The sequence below is a fragment of the Caretta caretta genome, chromosome 25 (assembly GCF_965140235.1).
Source record: "Caretta caretta isolate rCarCar2 chromosome 25, rCarCar1.hap1, whole genome shotgun sequence".
NCBI classification, from domain to species: Eukaryota; Metazoa; Chordata; order Testudines; family Cheloniidae; genus Caretta; species Caretta caretta.
Window position 1 is genome coordinate 6,992,598 of NC_134230.1, and position 26,319 is coordinate 7,018,916.

Sequence of the window (26,319 nt, forward strand, 5' to 3'; positions counted from 1 at the left end):
AATAAATGTTATGCCATTGGTTTGTTCTGAGCTAGGGAACAGTTCATAGTTGTAAGGTCTCCAATTGGATGAGGATATCTGATATTTTAAAACTTTAAATTGCCACTAACTAGTTGGGGGGTTTTTTGGGGGTGGGGGGTATGATTAGGTTTCCCTTTCCTTAGCTGCAGTTTGTGGGGAAATCTGTCAGAGAGATGTGCAAAATGTTATTTTCTATAGGCAAGTCAAGGCATAGCAGTCTTTCCAGTTTGTAAAGCCAGATCCTAGATGGAGCCATTCAAATGGTTAGTTGAAGTTTGTTTGGGATCTTTCTCCTGCAAAGCTGTCAAGGTAAAAATAAATTCTGGATGCGCAAATGCTAATCTGTGAACCCTTCCCAAAGCCAATCTCATCTTGGGTTCTGCACTAAACAAAGCAGAAGTCGTTTTTTCACAAAGGCTCTTTCTAACCTCCCCCTTCTGCCTTCCTTGCCCCACTGCAGAACCTGAACCAGAACCCACGGACCTTGCTGCCAAAGTTCTATGGACTGTACTGCGTTCAGTCGGGAGGCAAGAACATTCGGGTGGTGGTGATGAACAATATCCTGCCCCGGGTGGTGAAAATGCACCTGAAATTTGACCTGAAAGGTTCGACCTACAAACGCCGGGCATCCAAGAAGGAGAAAGAGAAATCCAGCCCCACTTTCAAGGACCTGGACTTCATGCAGGACATGCCAGAAGGCCTAATGCTGGACACAGACACCTTCAGTGCACTGGTGAAAACACTTCAGCGAGACTGCTTGGTAAGGGCAAGGTAAACCTAGAAAGCTGGACTAACAAACTGTGGGTCTCTAGCTCTCAGGCAGCTGTAACCAAGATGGAGTGTCCTGTGCTTTTGTTAGCTCATTAATCTGTAAACCCAAAGCCAGCTGTCTCCATCCTGGTTCTCAGCTCACCCAAAAGCAGAGTGCAGTAGTTAAGTACTTTGCTAGTTTCAGAGAACATCCATTGCGAAATGTCATAAAACCAAATGACACTTGGCTCCCAGGGACACAGCTTGCCATATGCTGTGGAATTCTTGGTTTTTCCTATCACATTTGTTCACTTATTCTCCAGTTCACACAATTCAGTCATCCAGAACAAGGTCATTGGGGTGAACGAGCTTCTGCTGTACAGTGTGCAACAGGTGACGAAGCAGAGCTGGCCCCTTGTAAACGCTTTGCCATCCTGCAACCCCCTTAAAAGACCAATGGCAAGGGTGTCTGAGATCCGTTAGACCAAGCCCAAAGTATTTTGAAACAAAGGGTGATTAACTCTAATGCTCTCTTATGCTGCTACTAAGGAGTTGCTGGCATGAGTTTTGTGTAACCAAGATGGACTGTCCCACGCTTTTGGGTCTGCCTTTGAAGTAGCATGTGAGAACTTACTGGACTGACTGTCTTTTTGTCTGATTTGTTCTTGAACTCAATACTAACCTATAGGTGTTGGAAAGCTTTAAAATCATGGACTACAGCCTGCTGCTCGGGGTGCATAACATAGACCAGCAAGAACGGGAGCAGCAAACTGAGGGAGCCCAGAGCACGTCTGATGAGAAGCGTCCCGTTGGGCAGAAGGCACTTTACTCCACAGCCATGGAGTCCATCCAGGGTGGGGCTGCCCGGGGGGAGTCCATAGATACAGATGACACGTAGGTGAAAATGGTTCTCTTGTACTGCTGTAATGGGAGTGGGTGGAAGCAAAAAGCCAAAGTAGTAAATCCCTCAAGGTTGCCACCCTGTGCCGTTGGCTTGAGCTATCTGTGTGACCCATCTGCCTTAAGGAAAATGGAGCACAGCCGCTGATGTAGTGTAGCACGGAGTAGTTTGTTGTGAAATGTGGTCGTTGTCATTCTGAAACACTTTATCAATTCCCATTTTGTTATTTACAATGGTCAGGACCATGAATTGCACCCCATCCAGTAGGTAACTGGGCCCTGAACCAGCCTGTAGGCACAGCACTGGTCTTGGGAGGAGAGATGGGGGCAGGCTTAGCTCAGGAGTGTGGTGATGCAGTGGGGCTACACACTATCCTAGCCCGTGGAGCTTGGAGTTCAGTTTCTGCTTGGGTCATGAGTCTGTCACTTGCTCCCTGTGGAATCCTAGCATGCCAGTGTGGTTTGAGGATTTGACTTGCTTCGCAGTACCCGGCCTCTGCTCAGGTGAGATCCAGGCGTTGGCATTTGGGGTTTGACGGGGAGGATTGGAAGTGCACAGGTGGAGCTGTGGGCGGCGGAAGCTTGCCCGGTGCTTGCTGCACTCTGCCTTATCTGTAGTTCTTGAGCCGCATGTGGCTCTTGCAGCATTTTGTGTTTATGGCTCGGTGGATTGGCCTTACTAACAAATTGTGGGGTTGCTGTGTTTGTCTGATGGCATCTGTGTGCTGAGAGACCAGCTGCTCCATTTTGAACAGTTAGGATTCTGCACAGTTAAAGAGCCAGGAAATACGTTGGTGTTTCCATTCTCTCAAATAACTCTTAATTCCAGTGGACAGCCTGATGTCCGCATGTCAGCTTACCACATGCTGACACTAATTGTGCTGCAAATTCAAGATGGGTATTAATGGGTGGAGGTGGGGGGCGGTTTGAAAACAAACTTGTGCTTAAAGATTTGGGCCAAGCTTCTGCTTTTATAAGCACACAACTCCCACTGACTGCATCCAGGGCTTATGCTATCTGTATTGGTGAGCAGTCTGGCCCTTACAATATAACAGGGGTTTCTACCCTAGGGTTCTCAAAGCGTTTTGCCTGAAAAGAGCATCCTAAGATTTACCTCCCCACTGCTGTAGGGAGCAGCTGGTGTGTGTGTGTGGTGGGAGCTAACACCCTGTCTTGATGTCCGAACGTATATTTTTGGGAGAAGGGGATGTTTGCCCGGATGCCTCCTTGAAGTGCCACAGGTGTCTTAATGTCCTCCTAGGCTGCCATGGCAGAAAGCTGTTAGCTTAGTGTGTCTGAAGGGCACATTTCATGTGCGGCACTGCAGCCGGTTCTTTACCTCTAGCTTCTGAACATGAACCCATGTCCTACCGTAGGACAGGAACCCTGGGGTGCTCTGACCCAGGTAGGAGAAAGCAGTCACCTGAATCATAATAAACCTTAGCACTGTATATGGTCAAGTGCTGTACAGAAGTTGACTCGTAGAACCCCACCTTCCATTCAGTCAGAAAAGTACACAACTCCACAGGTACTGTATCTTATAATGAAAGCTGTTGCACCAGAGTCAACCTGATTACTAGGGGGACAATCTTGTGGTTAATGTGGATATCTGTCTTTCCTCTCTGACATACAGCACAAGTATCCTAGGGCATCTCTGTCTTAGTGTGACAATGTTTTCTTTTCTTCAGAATGGGAGGAATCCCAGCCGTGAATGGCAAAGGAGAGCGCCTTCTGCTTCACGTAGGAATAATAGATATCCTTCAGTCCTACAGGTAAGGGGGCTTGAGCATCCTCTGACCTCTGAGCGTCTATAAAACCTGGTTTTAATACTGTATGGAGAAAGATTAAAGCCTGCCTTTGAGACGACGGTCTGCAAGAGCAAGTTTCCCAATCTGACTCACATTTATCAATGCATATTTGAAAGCTGTGAGTTTTTATCTTGCTAATTTTGAAGATTTATATCAGCCAGTGGTGCTGAATCTGCTTTTCTTAAAGAAAAGTCTCCCCTTTCTGGAGGGGTAGTACAGTGTGTAGGGGAGTGGTTCTTGTGCTCCTCCCACCTCCAATATTTCCAGGGAGTCTTGACCTTCCAGCTGCTGAGACCTAGAAACCTCCGCTTCAGAGGCATCAGCGCAGCTGTCTTGGAGAGAGGAAAGCTATGCTCTGAGAATGGGAAGGAATATTAGCAGCTGACTGTCCTCTGCTGTGGGAGGGTGTGAAAGGTGGTCTGGCCAGGGCGAGGAGGGCAAACCTGTGTCCAACACACTCTCTCTCAAAATTAGGTTCATCAAGAAGCTAGAACACACTTGGAAGGCCCTTGTCCATGATGGGGTGAGTATTCAACACACACAGCCTTGTGTGAGAAATGCTGTCAGCAAGCTGTGGTCTGCAGGGTTACTTACTTTGCTTTCTTGTATTCAGTTTGGTGCCATTTACGTTGCTGTTTGTAGTCTCTCGGCGGGTACAACGTAAATCCAATGGACAGGAGGAATTCTTCATACCTGTAGGCTTGTGGCAGTAGAGTGGTACTTCCATTCAAGTTCCCTTAGCTTGGCCCACTTCCTCAAATGTTTAGCTGTCGCACTACAAGCTTCTGTCCTCTGTCTCTCTATTGTACTAGCACAGAGCACTGGGTGTGATATATTTGTATTTCCGCTTGGGTGAATTATCTACTAACGAGGAGTCACTGTCTACCTGTTCTCCTCTGATACTCCAATGTGTTCCACAGCAGCAAATTGTGCTGCTACGAAATTGACTTCAGGTGGGACTTGCTCATCAGAAACACACGTACTTCTATAAAATGCCTTTGCCTCATTTACAGAAGCCGATGGTTACGGAGGCAGAATAAAACATCAAAGCTGTCTAAGACCATTTCAGCTTTAGTACATGAAATGAACTGCACAGTACAACCAAAATGCAGTGATGCTGTGTTGCTGAATTTTGGTGACCATGTCCAAGTGTGCTTTGAACATCAACAAACAAAGCCGGGGGACCCTCTTGTATGAAATCAGGCCATTTGCTTCCTCCAAAAATCTAGGTACCCTCTAAGCAGCAGAATCACCAGCCCAGCATAATACACTGAGAACCTCATCAAAATGCCGTCAAATCGAAGGACATGCTCCAAGCGTATTTATAGTGTTAAAATGGAAAGGCTTACCTGAAATGATCTGCTTAAGGTGCTGTCAACATTAAATGTTGGAATAAAGAAGACTCACTGGGCACTGCTGATAAGGCGATGGTTTTTAAGCATAATGTTGATCACCTATCTTGTTTGTAGGACACGGTGTCAGTGCACAGACCCAGCTTTTATGCAGAGAGATTCTTCAAATTCATGACCAACACAGTGTTCCGAAAGAATTCCTGTAAGTGTATGCAGACTCACTATTCTGAGGCACCCGCTGGACCACCTCCCTTTGAGATGGGCAGGAAGCCTCCCCCACCCCATGTCCCCTGACCCTGCTAGGAGGGAAGACCTTGACTGCATGCTCTACCATACTAACGTAGCCCTGCTGCATCCCCCCAGTTGATCTCCCTGCTCCCACTCCTTTGCATTTGTTAAGTTTTAAAAGCATGAGTGATTTGAGTTCTCCCGACACCTGTATGTATAATCACCTTTGCATAGTTCTCTTGGTGCCCTTGTGTCAGTGTAAAGGTCAGTGGTTCTCAAACATTTGTACTGGTGACCACTTTCCATAGCAAGCCTTGGTGTGTGACCCCCACCCCCCTTATAAATGAAAAACACTTTTTTATATATTTAACACCATTATAAATGCTGGAGGCAAAGTGGGGGGTTGGGGTGGTGGCTGATATCTCGTGACCCACCATGTAATAACCTTGTGACTCCCTGAGGGGTCCCGACCCCCAGTTGGAGAACTGGTATAGAGTTCTTAAAGCAGGTATGTAGGAATCAGAGAATGCCATGCCTCAAGACATCAGTGAGAGCACATGACTGGCAAATGCTTGCCAAGAGGAACTCGTTTTTCTCCTGTCAACCTTCCTTATGTGAGCTAACTATGTGGGGAAATTGGGCTCTCCCCACAGCAGTCCAAGCCTAAGCTAGGAAATTGCATTGGCGAGGAAGCTGGAGCTCACTGCAGTTTGGAGCTGACCAAACTTTCTAACCGAAGTTCCTGATTCAGAGCTGGAAGCTCTTTAGGCAAACAGTATCAACAGCCCACAGCTAGGCCTTCCTGGAGACGGAGTCCTTCTGTTGCTGTGTTATGGGGATGTTCATCCAAGGGGTGGGATGGTTTCTCTAGTATCTAGTCAGTGAGTGTGGCTCGTGGTGTCATCTCCTTAACTCTTCTGACTGCAGCTCTGAAATCGTCTCCATCCAAGAAGGGACGTAGTGCCTTGTTAGCTGTCAAGATGCCTGGTCCAACAGCTGCGTTTTCAGCTAGCCAGATCCCCTCGGAGAAGGATGAAGCCCAGTATGATCTCCGAGCCGCCAGGAGTTACCCCACGTTGGATGACGAAGGTAACGGTTGTGGTGGGTTTGGCTGCCCTGTGGCGATTCTCTCCCGCTAGGTGTGTAGCTGTTCCTTAGCATCCTCCCCTGTACTTTCAGTTTCCCCCACTGTGCACCAAGTATGCAACTGGATCAACAGCTCTTCATTCCATTTCTTGCTTTGCTTTGCAGGTGCTAAACTTGCCTTCCCCCCCTGACCTGGTTAACAGAATATTGCTCTGGCATGGTATTAGGGAACTCGTATATGGTTAAGCAGCGCCAGCAGCTTTGAAGAGGGTGAAGTCCCTTCCCTGCACTTCTGGAGAGAGCCAGCACCTTAGGGGTTCTGTGTAAAAATGGTCACTGACGTCACTGCTGCAAGGTGCCCACTGCCAGTTGGCACTCGCAGTGATGACAGGGACAGTCCAGACACCATGGAAACACTATTGGCTTGTTGACCATCTCGCTGTTAGTGAGAAGAGAATTGGGGATACGTGGGGATGTGGAACCCAATTACGTTGGTGCTCAGGTACCACTGTACAGTACAAGACTTGAACTTTGCCAGGAGAAAGCTGGGTCTGATTCTCCACAGCCTTGCATCACTTACATCTGTACTATCTTTACCAGTTCTGAATGGTAAAAGGCAGTAGCCAGTTGGACCCATAGATGTGGCATCTTTACAGCGTAGTTGGGTGAAACACTGAGGGCTCCATTCATCGTCTGAGCACATGTGGGTATTGATCTGACAGTCTGAGCCCAAAGCCAGCTTGGGGTATGAGCAAGGAAGCTTTCAATGGTGTTAAATCCCCAGTGGCCCTGGGCCCATATTGCAATGACATGTTTCAGCCAGGAGGCTCTGTACTGGTGGAGTTGGGAGTGAAGCTCCTTGGTAGGGCTGTTCTGAGGAAATCTGCTGAGCCCTCACCTAGCTCAAGCCAGCGCTGTTAGTCACTTTTATGACCACCCTCAAACACCTCCTCAGGTGCACAGCATTCAAGACTGCCCGCTACCCGTGGGGTGTGGATCCAGTGGTGGTGCAGGGATAAGGAGGTTTTAGTACCGTTATACAAGGGACTGGAGAGACCTCACCTGGAATACTGTGTGCAGCTCTGGTCTCCATGTTTAAGAAGGATGAATTCAAACTGGAACAGGTACAGAGAAGGGCTACTAGGATGAGCCGAGGAATGGAAAACTTGTCTTATGAAAGGAGACTCAAGGAGCTTGGCTTGTTTAGCCTAACTAAAAGAAGGTTGAGGGGAGATATGATTGCTCTCTATAAATATATTAGAGGGATAAATACCGGAGAGGGAGAGGAATTATTTAAGCTCAGTACCAATGTGGACACAAGAACAAATGGATATAAACTGGCCACCAGGAAATTTAGACTTGAAATTAAGACGAAGGTTTCTAACCATCAGAGGAGTGAAGTTTTGGAACAGCCTTCCAAGGGAAGCAGTGGGGGCAAAAGATCTGTCTGGCTTTAAGATTAAACTCGATAAGTTTATGGAGGAGATGGTATGATGGAATAACATGGTTTTGGTAATTAAATATTCATGGTAAATAGGCCCAATGGCCTGTGATGGGATATTAGATGGGGTGGGATCAGAGTTACCCAGGAAAGAATTTTCTGTAGTATCTGGCTGATGAATCTTGCCCATATGCTCAGGGTTTAGCTGATCGCCATATTTGGGGTCGGGAAGGAATTTTCCTCCAGGGCAGATTGGAAGAGGCCCTGGAGGTTTTTCGCCTTCCTCTGTAGCATGGGGCATGGGTCACTTGCTGGAGGATTCTCTGCTCCTTGAAGTCTTTAAACTACGATTTGAGGACTTCAATAGCACAGATATAGGTGTGAGGTTTTTTGCAGGAGTGGTGGGTGAAATTCTGTGGCCTGCATTGTGCAGGAGGTCAGACTAGGTGATCATAATGGTCCCTTCTCACCTAAATATCTATGACTGACATGGCTTCAGCAGCTGGCTGGAGACCGGCCAGTGTTGCTTGTATTTAACTCATTCAGCCTGTTTTCCTGTCGTCTTTCTGCTCTTGGTCTTCGGCATAGCAGGAAGGCCAGACCTGCTACCCTGCACTCCTCCTTCCTTCGAAGAAGCAACCACAGCCTCCATAGCAACGACACTCTCTTCAACGTCGCTCTCTGTTCCTGAGCGGTCTCCCTCGGAGACCTCTGAGCAGCCCAGGTACAGGTAAGGACAGTGTTCTTAATCTGGTTATCCTGGAGTCACTGACTGGGGTTAGCCTCTGCCCTACAAATCAGCAGTGTGTGCTGTGCTCTGCCATGGAGTGCTACCAGCTGATTTTAATTAAACCCCTCCCGGGAGTGAGGAACATGCTTTCGGGATTCATTATTGCTGTCAAGTAGAACAGCCCTCTCAGGGACGGCGTGGTTGTTGTGGCGTTTGTTTTTTGTTTTTTTTTTAAATCGCCACTCAGATAAACTTGGTTTTTGGTTTGTCTCCGCAGGAGGCGTGCACACTCCCCAGGGCAGGATGGCAGGTAAGACATCCTTTCATGCTCTAGAAATTGGTGTCCAGAAATCCCCTTCAGCTGACTGGGCTGAGTAAAAGCAACCACAGTGCCAAGGCCTGCACACCACTTCAGGCCTATTTTGAGGGCTTAAGTGGGATTTCAGTGGTGCCTAGGCTTTGTGCTGGGCCCCTTCTGCAGAGATGGGTGAATTTCTCCCTCTGTAACATTAAATAATAATAGTCCCCAGCTCTTATCTACCAATTCTCATCAGTAGATCTCCAAGCACTTTACAACGGCACCTAAAAACTGACAACCCGGAGAGAAACGCTTTTGAAAACATGGACCCTTACCTCTGTGCCTCAGTTTTCCCACCTGTGGAACTGATGCCTAATTACATTATTCATAAAGGGGCTGAGGCTTAATGTTTGCGTGGAAAGCCCTTTGAGATCCTCTAAAAGTGCTGCAAGTACACATTTATTAATACATGAATCTACGTGAATTTAAAATATTTGCTCAGAAAACAAAAGGGACCGTACCCAGTTTGTTGAGGTTCTGTGTGCTGTATCTGGAGAATTCCCTCTGGGATTTTTAAAGAGCCATCGCTATAAGAAACTGCAAAGCTCCCAAGCTGAGTCCCATAGAACTATATGAGAGCTCCCCCTGCTGGCTATGCAGTGTGCACAAGCACTGTCAAATGAGCAAACGGGGGGAGTTTGCGCTATCTTTAGGTATCTCTTACAAACCCAGGACACTGTAAATAAGTCTCTCTTCCCCAGCTGATTGTGTCCTCCACTTAGCAAACATTGACCCCTCGCATGAAGACCATCAAACAAATAATCTATTCTAAGGCCATGTCTAGTCTTCAGGGACTATTGCAGCATAGCTATGCCAGCATAAATCTGTAGTGTAGATGCAGCCTGTAGCAACAGAAGGGGCGTTTTCATCATAGTGGGACCACCTCCTCCCCAAGTGGTGGTAGCTAAATCAGTGGAAAGCATTCTTCCATGGACCTAGCTGCAGCTACACCATAGCTTATGCTCAAATAAATTGGTTAGTCTCTAAGGTGCCACAAGTACTCCTTTTCTTTTTGCGAATACAGACTAACACGGCTGTTACTCTGAAACCATAGCTTTGGTGCTCATGGCTGTGTGTAGGGAGGGGACGTTTGTTTGTTTTTTTTCTCCACACCCCTGAGCGGTGTAGCTATGTGTCAACCAGGCCTAAGCCTCTCTAAAATAAGCCGTCCCTTTAAATAATATTATGAACTGGATGAAACCTCATTATGGGTTGAGTTAAAACCTTATTGAGATTGATAGGTGTGAGTGCATCCTTCAATTAACATATCTGTAAGGATAAGCCCACACCTAGGACAAAAAGAGTGTGTGAATCCCCCAGGAGGTTTTTGCTGGTGTTTTGTGGGGCAGGGGAAAGCAGAACACTGGGTACCAGAGAAACACAGACAGCAGGAAGGAGCAGCTGAAAGTACCGTGTCTGACCCTGGAAGAAACTTGGGCAGAGGGATTTGGATCAGGGGTGCAGGCTGAAAAGAATGTTCTTGGTGCTGTGTGCAAAAGAAACTGTTTCCTGGTATTTGATTTCTTCTGTGTTCAGCGACACAGGACTTTATATATTCTCTGCAAAGAAACACCTGACTATCACCAATTGCTGTTCCCAACTGGAATGTCCCCATCGCCCCACACTGTGACTAGCCACTTGGATTGAAAAGGAGCAGTGGTACCATAATAATGAAATGGCAGACAATCCACAGAGACACAGCTCTCCCTTGGGTTACACGTGTATAATCTAGTCTGGACTCAGAGTAACAGCCGTGTTAGTCTGTATTCGCAAAAAGAAAAGGAGTACTTGTGGCACCTTAGAGACTAACCAATTTATTTGAGCATGAGCTTTCGTGAGCTACAGCTCACTTCATCAGATGCATACCGTGGAAACTGCAGCAGACTTTATATATACATAGAGAATATGAAACAATACCTCCTCCCACCCCACCGTCCTGCTGGTAATAGCTTATCTAAAGTGATCATCAGGTGGGCCATTTCCAGCACAAATCCAGGTTTTCTCACCCTCCACCCCCCCCACACAAATTCACTCTCCTGCTGGTGCTAGCCCATCCAAAGTGACAACTCTTTACATAATCAAGTCGGGCTATTTCCTGCATAGAACCAGGTTTTCTCACACACCCCCCACCCCCATACACACACAAACTCACTCTTCTGCTGGTAATAGCTCATCTAAACTGACCACTCTCCAAGTTTAAATCCAAGTTAAACCAGAACATCTGGGGGGGGGGGGGGGTAGGAAAAAACAAGAGGAAACAGGCTACCTTACATAATGACTTAGCCACTCCCAGTCTCTATTTAAGCCTAAATTAATAGTATCCAATTTGCAAATGAATTCCAATTCAGCAGTTTCTCGCTGGAGTCTGGATTTGAAGTTTTTTTGTTTTAAGATAGCGACCTTCATGTCTGTGATTGCGTGACCAGAGAGATTGAAGTGTTCTCCGACTGGTTTATGAATGTTATAATTCTTGACATCTGATTTGTGTCCATTTATTCTTTTACGTAGAGACTGTCCAGTTTGACCAATGTACATGGCAGAGGGGCATTGCTGGCACATGATGGCATATATCACATTGGTGGATGTGCAGGTGAACGAGCCTCTGATAGTGTGGCTGATGTTATTAGGCCCTGTGATGGTGTCCCCTGTATAGATATGTGGGCACAATTGGCAACGGGCTTTGTTGGAAGGATAAGTTCCTGGGTTAGTGGTTCTGTTGTGTGGTATGTGGTTGTTGGTGAGTATTTGCTTCAGGTTGCGGGGCTGTCTGTAGGCAAGGACTGGCCTGTCTCCCAAGACTTGTGAGAGTGTTGGGTCATCCTTTAGGATAGGTTGTAGATCCTTAATAATGCGTTGGAGGGGTTTTAGTTGGGGGCTGAAGGTGACCGCTAGTGGCGTTCTGTTATTTTCTTTGTTAGGCCTGTCATGTAGTAGGTAACTTCTGGGAACTCTTCTGGCTCTATCAATCTGTTTCTTTACTTCTGCAGGTGGGTATTGTAGTTGTAAGAAAGCTTGACAGAGATCTTGTAGGTGTTTGTCTCTGTCTGAGGGGTTGGAGCAAATGCGGTTGTATCGCAGAGCTTGGCTGTAGACGATGGATCGTGTGGTGTGGTCAGGGTGAAAGCTGGAGGCATGCAGGTAGGAATAACGGTCAGTAGGTTTCCGGTATAGGGTGGTGTTTATGTGGCCATTGTTTATTAGCACTGTAGTGTCCAGGAAGTGGATCTCTTGTGTGGACTGGACCAGGCTGAGGTTGGTGGTGGGATGGAAATTGTTGAAATCATGGTGGAATTCCTCAAGGGCTTCTTTTCCATGGGTCCAGATGATGAAGATGTCATCAATATAGCGCAAGTAGAGTAGGGGCTTTAGGGGACGAGAGCTGAGGAAGCGTTGTTCTAAATCAGCCATAAAAATGTTGGCATACTGTGGGGCCATGCGGGTACCCATAGCAGTGCCGCTGATCTAAAGGTATACATTGTCCCCGAATGTGAAATAGTTATGGGTAAGGACAAAGTCACAAAGTTCAGCCACCAGGTTAGCCGTGACATTATCGGGGATAGTGTTCCTGACGGCCTGTAGTCCATCTTTGTGTGGAATGTTGGTGTAGAGGGCTTCTACATCCATAGTGGCCAGGATGGTGTTATCAGGAAGATCACCGATGGATTGAAGCTTCCTCAGGAAGTCAGTGGTGTCTCGAAGGTAGCTGGGAGTGCTGGTAGCGTAGGGCCTGAGGAGGGAGTCTACATAGCCAGACAATCCTGCTGTCAGGGTGCCAATGCCTGAGATGATGGGGCGCCCAGGATTTCCAGGTTTATGGATCTTGGGTAGTAGATAGAATATCCCAGGTCGGGGTTCCAGGGGTGTGTCTGTGCGGATTTGATCTTGTGCTTTTTCAGGAAGTTTCTTGAGCAAATGCTGTAGTTCCTTTTGGTAACTCTCAGTGGGATCATAGGGTAATGGCTTGTAAAAACTCGTGTTGGAGAGCTGCCGAGCAGCCTCTTGTTCATATTCCGACCTAGTCATGATGACAACAGCACCTCCTTTGTCAGCCTTTTTGATTATGTCGTCAGAGTTGTTTCTGAGGCTGTGGATGGCATTGCGTTCCGCATGGCTGAGGTTATGGGGCAAGTGATGCTGCTTTTCCACAATTTCAGCCCGTGCACGTCGGCGGAAGCACTCTATGTAGAAGTCCAGTCTGCTGTTTCGACCTTCAGGAGGAGTCCATCTAGAATCCCTCTTTCTGTAGTGTTGGTAGGGAGACCTCTGTGGATTAGTATGTTGTTCAGAGGTATTTTGGAAATATTCCTTGAGTCGGAGACGTCGAAAATAGGATTCTAGGTCACCACAGAACTGTATCATGTTCGTGGGGGTGGAGGGGCAGAAGGAGAGGCCCCGAGATAGAACAGCTGCTTCTGCTGGGCTGAGAGTATAGTTGGATAGGTTAACAATATTGCTAGGTGGGTTGAGGGAACCATTGCTGTGGCCCCTTGTAGCATGTAGTAGTTTAGAAAGTTTAGCGTCCTTTTTCTTTTGTAGAGAAGCAAAGTGTGCGTTGTAAATGGCTTGTCTAGTTTTAGTAAAATCCAGCCACGAGGAATTTTGTGTGGAAGGTTGGTTTTTTATGAGAGTATCCATTTTTGAGAGCTCATTCTTAATCTTTCCCTGTTTGCTGTAGAGGATCTTGATCAGGTGATTCCGCAGTTTCTTTGAGAGCGTGTGGCACAAGCTGTCAGCATAGTCTGTGTGGTATGTAGATTGTAATGGATTTTTTACCTTCAGTCCTTTTGGTACGATGTCCATCTGTTTGCATTTGGAAAGGAAGATGATGTCTGTCTGTCTATCTGTACAAGTTTTTTCATGCAGTTGATAGATTTCCACTCCATACGGCTAAATGCAGTGCCTTGCATAATGACAGGTTTCAGAGTAACAGCCGTGTTAGTCTGTATTCGCAAAAAGAAAAGGAGTACTTGTGGCACCTTAGAGACTAACCAGTTTATTTGAGCATGAGCTTTTCGTCTGGACTGCGTCATTCACCTTTAGTACCTGTGAACATCTTTGCATGGCAGGAAATACAGAAGTGGGCAAGGAGCTTCAGCACACCTGAGTCAGCTGTGCAGCTCTGCTTTTCTCACCTACAGCAGGCAGCTTCCTGCTGCTAGCCATCCTGAGGTAAAGCAGGGTCTCCTGTTGTCAGCCGGCCTGTTCCAGCTAATCCCACTGCCCCGGTTCTCTCCTCCAGCCGCAGAACTTGGAGGGGATTGACCCTCTGGGCTGGAAAGTTAGGCTGTCGGAAACGGTTGTCCCAAGGACCAGACGCTAGGAGACTCTGACTGCAGGAGCTAATGTAGCTGTGTTATGTGTGTGCTGTGCAACTGCCCATGGGTGGTGTGCTGGCCACTTCTGTTGCAAAAGGCTGCCATTTGCCACATCCAGTCTAGCACTGCTGCAGTACGTGAGGCTATTGCTTTTCTGCCGTAAAGCAGACTTACAGTGCTGTGGTATTTGGAGACCCTGAGCGCTGGGGTGGAGGAGACCATGTGAAACAGAGCAGATAGGCTTGTGGACCTTTGGTTTTGCAGGTCACAGGAGGAGGTTCGGGTTGAAGAGGAGCTCCAGCAGATAACCGTAGAGCTGGAGAGCAAATGTGATGTTGAGATCATAGCTCCTGAGGAAGACGACGCAGGGTAAGTGTCAATGTGGAAAAGACAGGAGTTGCTGTTGGTATTGGCCATGAAGAAACGCTAATTCCTGCCTCTAATCCCATGGTACTGCTGCTTCAGCGCAGCTCCTCCAGGTGCTGGCCAGCCTATGGCACTCCAGGGCCTGGAAGGGGCTGATGTCTCCATCTCAGCTTTGAGATGCACAAAGACTGATTTACTCTGGGTACCAAACTTCCAAAAACATAGGTGCCTCACCCAGGGTGCTGAATGATTCTGCTTCTAACCCCACATTGATCTGCACCTTAGCACTGGGGAGCAGTGATGGTGTCCAGATTTGCAGTCTCCTGTCCCCTTCAGCTCTCCTGTAGTAAATCACATTAACTCCATCCTTTTTTGATGGAGGAAACTGGACTCACGTTCTTTGCTTCTTACCCAGGGAGGCAGCCTCTTCAGCCTGTGCCATTGCAACAGCCACAGCTACAATCGAAGTGGAAACAGCCAGCCAGGCCTCGGAGCCAGCCAGCCAGGCTTCAGATGAAGATGATGTGCCAGTTGCAGACATATACTTCGTAAGATACTCTGTCTGCTTGGTCCATCTTACACCCATAACGTGTTCAGGCAGCGCTGTAGCTAGATCTGAGATACCAAAGCAGCAGATGAAGGGAAATAGTCTAACCTGGGTAATGTATGTCCTGTGGATCTGAAACACGTGGCTGTCAGTCGCCCATGCACTCATTGGTTAGATGGAAAGGTTTTAAATCCCAGTAACTTTGGTTTTACCCTTTGATAACTCAAACATAGCATGTGCTCAAGCACAGGAGATAGGTATGCATTGCTATTTCAATGTACATTGTAGACATGCCTGTCCACCACATGAGCGACTTTGCTACCTACATGCACACGTCTGACAGGCTTAAACAAGCCAGCTGTCCATATCTGGGACTCTGTCGCTTTGAACGTACAGTTACCCTGCAAGTTCTTTCCTCCCCACAGAGCAGAATTCATTGTTTCTCTCCCTGAAAAGATGAGGCTTCAGATCCTATTCTTTCCTCATAGCCTCCTGGAGACAGGACAGGATGTTACTGTGCTGGCTGACCTCAGAGGTCTGTGGTGAACTCTGATTTTTCCTTTCCCTGCAGGCAGATGCGTTAGATGGTGCAGTGGAAATCTAGTACTGAGGCAGGGAGTAAGTGAGGGGGTTGCCGGGTTGGCAGCAGAGCGTGGAGTATCTCTGAGCTGTATCCCTCCACCAGCTCTCGCAATGTCTGAGCACCTGCTGGAGACTTGAGAGAGAGGAGACTTCTAGCAACACGTACCTCCTCTCTGAACTACCAAAGGCCAGCAAGGAGAGGTTGAGGCAGACTGCCTGCTGACACCTTCAGCCTTGCGTTGATGCTAGTTTTGGCTGCAGTGGAGTTACAGCAGGGAAGAGCCATGCCCTGCAATTTGGCACTTCCATAGAAACAGAGATCACCCTAAAGTGGGTACCTCAAACATCGCGTATCCTAGAGCATTCGTGCATCATGTTGTGGCATTCCTTGTGCTCATGTGACTCCACTGCAGAATTGCTCATTCATTGCTGAGTAATTTGGACAGCTCCAGGGAGCTGCAGGAGGAATTGGCTCAGTTTTAAAAGCTTGTCTGTTTTGGTTTTTTTATGCATGCGATTCAAAATGCAAACAGCTTTCCCTAACATTTGCTGCTCTTTATTGGCCTGTGGATGGCAGTTGAGTGCGAGCTGCCTTCTGGTAACTTCCCTTCTCATTGGGAAGTGCCTTCTAGCAGGGTTCAACCCCCCATTCCCCCACCACCCAGCCATAGACAAGCCCACCTGCCTTTCTTAGGGATGCTGCCTGTTGGGATGGATGGGTTGGTGTGCTGTGCCTAGCAGTGTGCACAAATCGTGTAATCCATCATCAGCATTTCATAACTCATCTGAGCCCTCTGGCTTTGCGTTGCCATGTGTAGTGTGCTGTGGTATGTCTCTCCAAACAACTGAGATGAAGGGAAATGCACCGAGTTTTAGTTCCCACTGGTTCTCACCTAGGAAAACTGCTTAAGTGGTAACTCAAGTGAGCAGCTGAGCATGATGCTGGTTCAGACTGGCTGCCCTGTCCAATAGCTAGCTGCATTCTGGGGGGAATCTGAAGGGATGCTTGGACCAGAGGAGAAGTCGCAAGGGAGCATAAACTCACCTTTGAGAAAGATCTGCTTTCCAGTGCTTAAAGCAGCAACAGAGGGGCATGGGGATGCACTTTATCTCCCTACTCACTGCAGGGGAATAGAGGCGCAGAGTAGCGTGGCTGGGCATGGGGCTCGGCTGTTCCCACGCATGGCTCCCTTGCCAGCTAATCCTTTCAGACCTGGAGATGCCCAGCCCCTTGGTTGCGTTCTCTTTCATCCTTTCTTTCACTTCATCCTTTCTCCTCTGTTTCCTTTCTCACCTCACTTGCCCTGGTGCCATCCAGTTCACGGATGGGAGGTACTGGATTTACTCTCCCCGCCAGCGCAGACTCCGAGCCGCCTCGTTTTCCTCTGGGACTGTAAGTGAACACGCTAGCACTCAAGGGAGCCAGACTGCAGCTTTGAAACACTGGGGTCAAGCAAAGGCCTAGCGGTTCCCTCTCTCCTAGATGCCCCAGGGACTAGTTCTGTTTTGTGGGGTGTCTGCACAGCAATTCAGGCTCCGCAGATAAAGGCTGCATGGCCAGCAAGCCCCTGGTTAGTTACCCTCTACAGCCTCTTTCCAAAGATCTCAGCTGGACCCAGGGTAATGGAGCTGATTGGGAGAGCGTCTCCCTCCTTCCTGCCCCCCTTTTTCTCGGCCAGTTATGAGATTGACTGAATTTAGCCAAGTGCTTTATCATTAATCCTTTGTGCCAGCATGTTTGGCAACATCTGCCATTAACTTAAACATGGCCCTGTATTTACATGTCCTGCTGGGCCAAGTCCTCCTGGGAGCCATGTAGGCTGGAATGCCAAGGCTAGATTCCAGGAAGACATCACTCGGCCGGTATGAAGCTGAGGATAAAATTCAGCTACAAACATGGCCCTTTAGGACACTGGCTGATTTCCAGGTGTCTAACATACTGACCAGTTTCTACAGCTTAGGGGCTCTAAGAGGGAAACTGCTGGGGACTCCAGCCTAGGGTGCAGTGCCTTCCCTGCCCTCAGCAGGCTGAGACCTTGGGAGTGTCACTTCACCTTTTCACTTGTTTTCCCCATTTATAAACTTGGGATAATTGTTCCCCTTCCAAGGCCTCTGTCCAAAGGGACTGTTTAATGGGTGCTGGTATTCCCAGCCCCTCCTCTGCCATGGTGCGAGGCTGGGGGCATTAAGCAGATGGGATGTAGGTGGCGAGCAATGTGCAGGCTGGGCCTGGCGAGATGGGGCGGGGAAGGAGTGAGAGAGTTGAGAGAGAATCGTTAACCTCTTCTCCCCCACACCCAGGATCTTGTAAACCCACTTTGTCCCCCATTTATTAGGAAGTCCCAGCACCGAGGGGTTAACTCTAGCCCACACTCAGAATGCTTCTCCTCTGTCACCACACAGCACAGACCCATTTCTAAAGCAGCTGTCGCTAGACACCTGCCTCTGGTGCTCACGAAAGGCTTGGAAGGTGGGTGGTGGAGTTCAGGGCTCACTCAGCCAGAGCAGTAATTCTCAGCTATGGGGAGCAAAGGATCTGGAGCAGGGTGGGCTCTGCACAGTGGGAAGGGGCTCTGGGGGCTCTAGCACACCACTTAAAGCTTCAGCTCTGGATTCTGGTACCCCCCCCCCCCCCCAGCGGCTCCTTGTTGGCACAACCTGCAGTTATCCTTGGAGTTCCGTGTCGTAGACCTCCCCGCCCCCCAGTGCACCGAAGCTTGTCTGGCTGGTTGTAGCTGTATGTCGTAGACTCAGTGCCAACCCTGCTTCCTTTACCTCGTGCCTTCAGACACCACGGTGGGAAACCAAACTGATTGACGATGAAAGTGGCTCCCCCTTGAACTGTGTCTTGCCTTGCGTTCGACTGCAAGTCTCTCGCTGCTCGTCTGGAAGCAGAAGCACATTTCTGTTGCATTAATGCGGTTCTGGGGTAGCTAAGTCCCTGGATCCTTCCCCAAAACAATCCAGTTCTGTGTTGCCTCCTTTGTCATCCCCAGTCCCTGTTCTCCATTTCCCTGCTGTCTCCAATTGATGACTAACCAGCTCCTCTTCATGGTCCAACATGATCTAACCCTGCACTTCCACCGCCTTGCTTGGCACGTCAGCACAAGGGGGTTACAAATATTGTTGGCTTTGCCATAAAAGCTCCCTTAACTTTAAAGTGACAGTATGACAGTAACATCCAACATAAGCAGATGCGACTGCAGCTGAAGGTATGGGGAAAGGAATGGTCTTGTGGGTAAAATGCAGCATTGGGAGTCCAGAGATCTGGGGTCTAATTCCAGCTCTGCCACTGACCTGCTGTGGGACTTAGGCAAGTCACTTAGCTTTTTGTGCCTTGGTTCCCCATCTGTCATTGGGGCTGGTGCTGGTCTTGCAGGGGCTTTGAGGCTTAATTAATGCCTTGAAAGCTCTTTGAGGTGCTCACACGGAAGGTGCCATGGAACTGGAAAGTGTTGCCCTCTGCCCTGCAGCTGAACAGAGATTTCCATTTTAGCAGCGCAACTAGCGGCTCTCCCAGACGTTGTTAGGGGCTAAGGTACGTATTGAGGATGAGGAAGGCTCCTTCACTGAAGTCTTGTTGTAAAATCAGTTCTTCCTCCGGGTGTACAGCTGTTCTTATTGTATTTTCCTGCTCTCTCTATTTTCTCCTTTTCTCTCCCTCGCTCCCTGCTCTGCCGCTGCTCTTCTTGCACTATCCCTGCCGACTCTGGCAGCCTACAGACGAGAGGAGTTGGGTTTACTCCCCTCTCCACTATAGCACTCAAGTCCACTCTGTCTCCGATGAGGAGAGTGATACAGTAAGTGTTCAAGAAAGCTTTGATGTGCACCCAGAGGGGCAAGCTCTGAACATGGGCTGCGGTGCCAGGATATGGTTTGGGGCTCTGGGGCTTGGCTTTAGCAGGGGTGGCACTCGCATGGCTGGGGTAGTCCTGCTGCATCTTAGATTGGCTCTTTGGCAGCAGGCAAGATCTGCTGTGTAGTCCGAAAGCAGGTTCACTTTGACGACACTCCTGGTGGTTCTGTTGAGTTGTTTCTAGTACAGTCAAACCTCATTGAGCCAGAGTCCTCAGATCTAAACTGTTCTGTTACCTGAGGGTACAAAGGGAGCATGGTTCTCTCGCTCTATATAGGGGACTTAGCAAAGTGTGAAGCTAACTGAAATCAGCACAGCCACCACCTGCTAACTCCTCCTCCTTGCCTCTTTCAGTAATCTCTATGCAGACACTGAAGACCCAGAGAGCAGCGTTTCCCTCTGCAGGTTGATGTGTTCCCTTTCATTGACAGTCGTTCTGATGGAATGGGGAAGAGCTTGCTGCACTGCTGGATCCTGGGCACTGCGTTTCAGGCTGGAGCGAAATGTTCTCTAAACGTGTATTTATACCTATCCGAGACATGGACAGCAAAGAAACCTCCCACCCAGAGCTCCTATGTAAAGCGGGCTAGAAAGAGTCCTGGGTAGTGACTGTTTCCAGACAGGCACCACTACAGCTACCTATCCATGTGTGATACTGTGAACCTTTTTAATTTTTAATCATGTATTTATTTTTTATCTTTGCACAGACACTGCACAAATGTGCTTTTTTTAAACATTTAGTTTACTGCACTTTTTTTGGTTGTCATATTCTATTTATGTGCTTCATCAAGAGTGTGAAACCTCACAGGAGACAGAGAGCAATCTTCACTTCGGGGGTGTGAGGAGGGCAGGTCCAGTCCTAGCTTCACTGATGAGGAGGCAGTGTGGTCTAACCCCCAGACAACAGGACTGGGAGTCAGACAACAGGACTGGGAGTCAGGAGTCCAGACTCTGTGGGACCTTGGGCAAGTCACTTAGCCGCTCTGTGCCTCGGTTTCCACATGTGTGAATGTGGGTGATCCCCACCTTTGTCAAAGCACTTGGACCCTCAGATTGAAAGGTGCTATGTAAATGCAATGTATTCAAGGCCAGTAACTAGAATTGCTCTAATATTAAACCAGTCTGAGTTAGACATGCCACTTGATCTGAATTTAGAAATCGCTAGTGACCTCTACAATCAACTGTATGGGAGAAGCAAAAAAAAACCCTGGCTGTAATGGCATGGCTTCTTGGCTTGGCTCTCTTCTGGGTGTTGGAGATGGTGGGGCTCTGCCTTCACCATGAACTGTGCTGCTCAGTGGTGGGCTGGAGATCTGCCCTGATCTGCTGGCAGACTGATGTTCTGGCAGACTGCTGCCTCGGCCATGGGGTGTGGAAGGAGGAGAACTGTGACAGCTGCGGCTGGGCATTGCAGGCTATTGAAGTCACTTAGCAGCAGCATGTTCATGACTCTGATGCTTAAGCGAGTGAGGGTGGCTCAGAGGTTCACGTGTATTCCTTCATAGCTGAAGCCAACATGCCACCCTTCCCCCATATTGAAGGAAGTCAGCGAAGCCCAGCTGGAAGCGTCTGTATTGGGCATGTGACACATGCCATTGGACGCGCAGCCGGGGAGGCCAGCGGTGTGATGTGGCCTCTGAGGTGAATAGTGCTGCTCTCAGTGCTCTAGAGGCATCTTTGCAGGCTGCAGTCTTTAGACCAGACAAGATTTGGCTTCACTTAACCAATGAATGGCACAAAGCAGTGACCCGGTGTTGACTTCAAATTCCTCCTCATGACTGTAGCTGTAGGTCCTGACTTCTCTAGCGATCCCATCTCCTCTCCCATGAATTAGAAAGTCTTGAGCACAGAGGGGGCTTGGGCTTGTCTCTGTCCTCCTTGGACTCTCGTGTAAAGTGAGGGGTAAAGATCACTTTTTAATGCTGTTACATTCTTCAAACCTATGTTCTCAAGCTGCCCTGTGCAGTAGCCGTCAGAGGATGTCCCCAGTCTATAGGCTTGCGTGCCAAGCACTGAAGAGCTAGTACCACAGTCTGTCCTGCAGCACTCGGGACATACTTGTCATTCAGGTCCCAGAAGGCAGGCTGGGTCAGGGGAGCGTCGAAGCTTTTCCCGGGAGCCGCCAGCGTTCTGAGGGTTTTCATCTGGTGACTTTTTTCTCTTCTTTCTTTAAATACCCGGAGCCTGACTTTTCAATCCCGGTCCGCAGAGGCCGAAGACTTGCTCTCCCTACGTGTGCCAGGCTTCGGAGACGCTATTCCACCACTTGATCTTCATCTTGATTGGTCTAGAATGTCCTTTCTTTGGAATCCAGGTGGGTTTAAAAGGATTAATTTCTCTCATTATCAGCTGTGAAAACACAGATGCTGCCATTACATCCATGAGTCAGGTGGCGAATCTTCTACGGAACTCTGGCAGGTTCCTAAAAGCTTTCTCCGAATCACAGCCCCTTCTCTCATTACACACAAGTATAGCCAACTTCACTCGGGGATTTGGTGGTCTGTCGTGCTTAGCCCACGCTCACCTGGCTGTCTCCTCTCCAAAGAGAAGGCTGAGCAAAGGAGCTAGGGAGGTGAGCAGTGTGTAGATTCAGGTGTTGCCGAGTGCTAAAGGCAAAAGATTTCAGAACACAGTTAAACGTACAGTGTGATTTTTCTGAAGCACTGAGCAGCTCCAGGTCCAAATGAAGCCAGTGGGAGCTGCACAGATGTTCCGCCCTGTTTCAACCAAGCCCTTGATTTCAACATCTAGTAAACTAGGCTTTGGGAGGAGCAATGAAGATGAGCTAGGCCCATCTCTGGCCAGCATTTCAGGGCTCTGAAAGGAAGCAGCTAATCAAATCTTTAGCCTTATGCCTTTAAAAGAATATGCTGAAGTTTGGCACTTCTGATTGCCCAAGAATAAAGAGCAGGATATTATTACTTTCAACCATTTGGAATATCTCTAATCTATCCAATACACCCACTCCAATCAGTATCTCTGTGGCAAAGACAAAGCATCTTTCTGGTGATGAATTTTGCAACTGTGGAGTTTCCTTGGTCTGCTCCCGCATTAGAGGCTGAAGCAGAGAGCCCTGTTCTGTGGTGATGGAAAACTGATCTTGCTTCCTCCGTTCCAGAATTACTCCTTGCTGACAGGGTTTTCTGCTCCGTGACTTTCTAGGGCAGCTTCATCTGTGTAAATCTCTTGTTTTCAGCCCTTTGCAGCAAGCAAGTATTTTAGGGTCTGTTATTGACTCTGAACTTCTTATAAAGATACAGATACCCTGGGACATGCAAAAGAACCACATTATCAAAAAACCCTTCCCAGGAGCCGCACTGCAGGGGGAGTTGGTCAGAAATAAACCATGTTGTTCACGTGCAGTCCCATCCCCAAAAGCATTGTGCTGTGTTGTCTTGTACGTTACAAAGTGCCCCGCAGTAGGTTTAAACTCCCATTTCCATTATGGGAGAGGCAGCTGGATGAAGGAAGGGAGCTGTAGGGTATGTCTGCATTGCAATAAGACACCTGTGGTTGGCCCATGCCAGCTGGCTCAGGCTTGGGCTAAGGAGCTGTTTCACTGCAGTGTAGATGTTCCAGCTTGGGCTGCTGTCCAAGCTCTGGGACCCTCCCACCTCACAGAGTCCTAGAGCCTGGGCCTCAGCTGAAGCCTGAACTTCTCCCCTGCAATTAGCCTCACATGCCCAAGTCAGCTGGCACAGGCCAGCCATGGGAGTTTAACTGCAGTGTAGATATACCCTGGGGCTCAAAACAGGCTCCTCTTCCATCAATTGGACTCTTCTTTTTTTTTTTTTTTCCCCCTGCCTCCTGGCTTTCAGCACAGTAGCTTTGCAAGACTTAATCCTACAGTAGGTGGCATGTGAGAGCTCCCACTTCCAGAGCTGGATGGAGCTAGGGGTCTGCTACTGTCAGTTACCTCTAGGGATGACACAGCCATTTTCTTTGGGGCCGGGGAGGAGAGGGGTTGCATCACGAGATTCTGCTGGTTGATTCTGCCCTAGTTCTACGGTGAGGCTTTGCATTGGGGGGAAGGAAGGGTTTGTAGAATTTCTCAGGGGCCTCTCGGAGACTGAGGGGTGTCTGTTTAAACAGCAGTCAATCTGCTTGCTCACTACAGCATGAGCTGTAACTGTACTGTGTCACATTCATTCTTAGGGTGGTATGAAAGTTGCATTCTTACATTTACTGTATCTACCAGGATTTTCATTGTTTGCTTCACTATAGCTGACAGTTTGCTTATGAACTATCGCCTGTTTCAAGATCTAGTCTACTTATATCTTTGAAAGGAGACACCTTGTTCCCTTTCCACTGAAATGTTAGTGGAACAATCCAGTGAGACCCCAGGCTTCAAAGTAGCTTCATGTCATTACTGTCTCACCATCATCCCTGCAGCCTGCCTATCTCACCTGTTCAAAGTGGGTGACCATTGCTTCTGCTAAGGCTATTTCTGAGCTCTGGTGTAGGGGATTCCGAGGGGAGTGTCTCGTGCCAGACTACAGGGTGCGGAATGCAGACGGGGGTATAATTAAGACCCCACTTCAGCAAAGAAATGCAAAATGTTGACTGCCAAGGTGCATGGTTCTGGGCTGTTACTTGCCGGCTGTTCCATCACAAGCCTGAGCCTTTCTCATCAGCTCCTGGGCGGGAGAAGCCTCAGTTTGAATGATTCAACAGGTGCACCATCCAAACAAACTCCGCTCCAATGAGTTCTGTGCTCATTTGGGAACTCCCCAGAGGGAACAGGAGCAACAGCTTCTCCGGAGAAGACTCCACCTGTGTGCTCAGTCACTGAAAATGAACAGACTGCAGCTCCAGAGAGACTTCTGGAACCCCCAAAAGCCCCAGGCTCTGCTAGGAGACTGGGATCCGTAGCTGTATCCTTGACTGCTGCTAGCAGTCAGTCACTGCAAGTATCCTGCTGTCACACCCCCGCCAGTATCATCTGGGTGAGTGTGTCGAAATCACACTTCGTGAAACCGCAAAAAGTTTTAATCTCAGCACTGAAGCTGGCATGACTGTGATCCTTGATGGCAGCATTAGGATGACACAAGCTCTGTCCCTGTCATCGTCAGCCGGTTGACTCTCTTGAAACACGTTCCAGCCTTTCCTTCTAGCAGAGCCTTCCCTGAGCAGCTAAAACCAGCCTTGGTATCTTTTCTTCACACTCCCACCCAGCATCATTGCCCACGTTTTTAGATGGAAAGGCAGATGAGAGAGCTCAGACTTACTGGATCATGTCTGATTTGTTTGAAGTCTACATTAGACCAAGTATAATATAGCTGATGTTCATATTAGGTCATTTTGTATGTATGCTCCACATAAAGAATGTAAGTAGGGTTTTTTGTGGGAGGGAGGGGGGAGTTCTTCTCTGGAAAAAAAATGATGAGAATCCATGGATATTGTCATGTGTTTTTCTTTTTTTTGTTTGTTTTAAGTCCTGAACGCTTTTTTGGAAGTCTTTTCTCAGAGAAACGTAAATTGATGCTAATTGTTCTTCAGCTGTGCGATAAAGCATAATGTCGTCTTTGATGTAAACACAGAGGCAAGCAAACTATTTATAATGTCTAGTGAATTAATTGCCTTACCCGAAACCCCATGGGAATGGTTCCTAAAAATATTGTTTCCCTTTTTAGTGTAAAGAATTTTGTAAATACTTTCAGCGTGAGATTGCACCCCTAGTTTGTCTTGTCTCTGATGGCTGCTATTGCTCAGAAAGTGGATACTGTTTGAACTATTGTACTGTATTAAAACTAAGGCATTTTGTGAGACAGTTTAGATGCAATGTTCTCCTGGAATCATGAAAGCTAAAAAGGCAATACTCTTGTTAATAGCAGAGTCCTCTCTCACCTGTTGGTGATGTTTCCTACAGTCATAACCTGTGCTCATTCCTGACCCTCACAAAGGGACTGCTGGTTTTGTTGAGACTTGGGTTTGTCACTCGAGTTGGTTGGTTAATTCGTTTGTAAATATGTGGACAATCCACACGTTTGTGTCCTGACCCACCTGTGAAGTGCCCACAGCCATTGTCACAGACATGTCGGCTAACTCCACTTAACTTGCAGTGAGTTAACTCGCATTAAACTCTGATCAAAGCAAAACCTTTTTTTGTTGTTAAATTGCATTGAGGTCAATCTTCTCTCATGTTTTACTTTGTAATTTATGAAACGTTGTATGTCCTTAACTATTTCAGCAGGTTCTATTAGAACTTTTGAATCCGACAATACTTTGACAATCTCTAAGCTCTTTTTTGTCGAGGGGAGAGCTGTACCTTTGAACCCAGAGCTGTGGAATTTCTGTACAAAATGTACAACCACTGCAACTTGTATGCAACAGCCTCATCATTCTGCGTCCCCTCCTCCCCCTTCCTTTATTTTGGAAAGGATCTCTCTAATAAATAGGGTAATCATGCAGTTGCCTCAATCTCTTCATTGAATGCATCCGATGAAGTGAGCTGTAGCTCACTAAAGCTTATGCTCAAATAAATGTGTTAGTCTCTAAGGTGCCACAAGTCCTCCTTTTCTTTTTGCAAATACAGACTAACACGGCTGCTACTCTGAAACCTGTAGCAAAGGTTTTCAACCTTTCTGGCCTCAGGACCGATTTGTGTATGTTGATGGCCTGTCCCAACCCTGTAAATAGGCCTGGGGAAGGGGGTTGTGTCCTGCCCCTGGCAGGGAATGGGCCCTGGGGGTGGGGGTGGGCCCTACCCTTAAGGGTAAGGAATGCTCCAGGGGAGGTTTGCAGAGCCCTGCAGCGGTCACTCCTGAACTTTGGGGCAGGCTGGACTCAGCTCCCTGCTCTAGATGTTGCGACCTCTGGGGTTGCAGCATCGCTCATGTTTGGCCTCGCCCCTGATGGACCAGCTGGACCAAATTTGCAAGTCGCATTGCAGCCTGGAGCATGGGCTGGCAGCACCACTCTCTCAAATTTCGCCAGCCAGCCACCTCTCACGATGGAGGGGCAGTGGGACCAAACCTGA

At 48.1% G+C, this 26,319-nt stretch overlaps 1 protein-coding gene across 6 annotated transcripts in view; it reads left to right on the forward strand.

The window, feature by feature from the left end:
• The window catches only part of PIP5K1C (phosphatidylinositol-4-phosphate 5-kinase type 1 gamma), a 76,570-nt gene extending 50,822 nt beyond the window's left edge, over positions 1–25,748 (forward strand). For 2 of the 6 annotated variants that reach the window (XM_048831143.2, XM_048831145.2), the window contains exons 7-19: positions 482–781; positions 1,460–1,665; positions 3,360–3,443; positions 3,954–4,002; positions 4,949–5,033; positions 5,987–6,148; positions 8,175–8,316; positions 8,594–8,626; positions 14,254–14,358; positions 14,771–14,903; positions 16,803–16,877; positions 19,201–19,284; positions 19,695–25,748. In XM_048831143.2, the coding sequence (XP_048687100.1) occupies positions 482–781; positions 1,460–1,665; positions 3,360–3,443; positions 3,954–4,002; positions 4,949–5,033; positions 5,987–6,148; positions 8,175–8,316; positions 8,594–8,626; positions 14,254–14,358; positions 14,771–14,903; positions 16,803–16,877; positions 19,201–19,284; positions 19,695–19,697 (1,461 nt within the window). In that variant the 3' untranslated portion in view covers positions 19,698–25,748. The remainder of the gene's footprint in view (positions 1–481; positions 782–1,459; positions 1,666–3,359; positions 3,444–3,953; positions 4,003–4,948; positions 5,034–5,986; positions 6,149–8,174; positions 8,317–8,593; positions 8,627–14,253; positions 14,359–14,770; positions 14,904–16,802; positions 16,878–19,200; positions 19,285–19,694) is intronic. The other 4 variants (XM_048831144.2, XM_048831146.2, XM_048831147.2 and 1 more) reach the window with 4 other exon arrangements.
• The last annotated feature ends 571 nt before the right edge of the window (positions 25,749–26,319 follow it).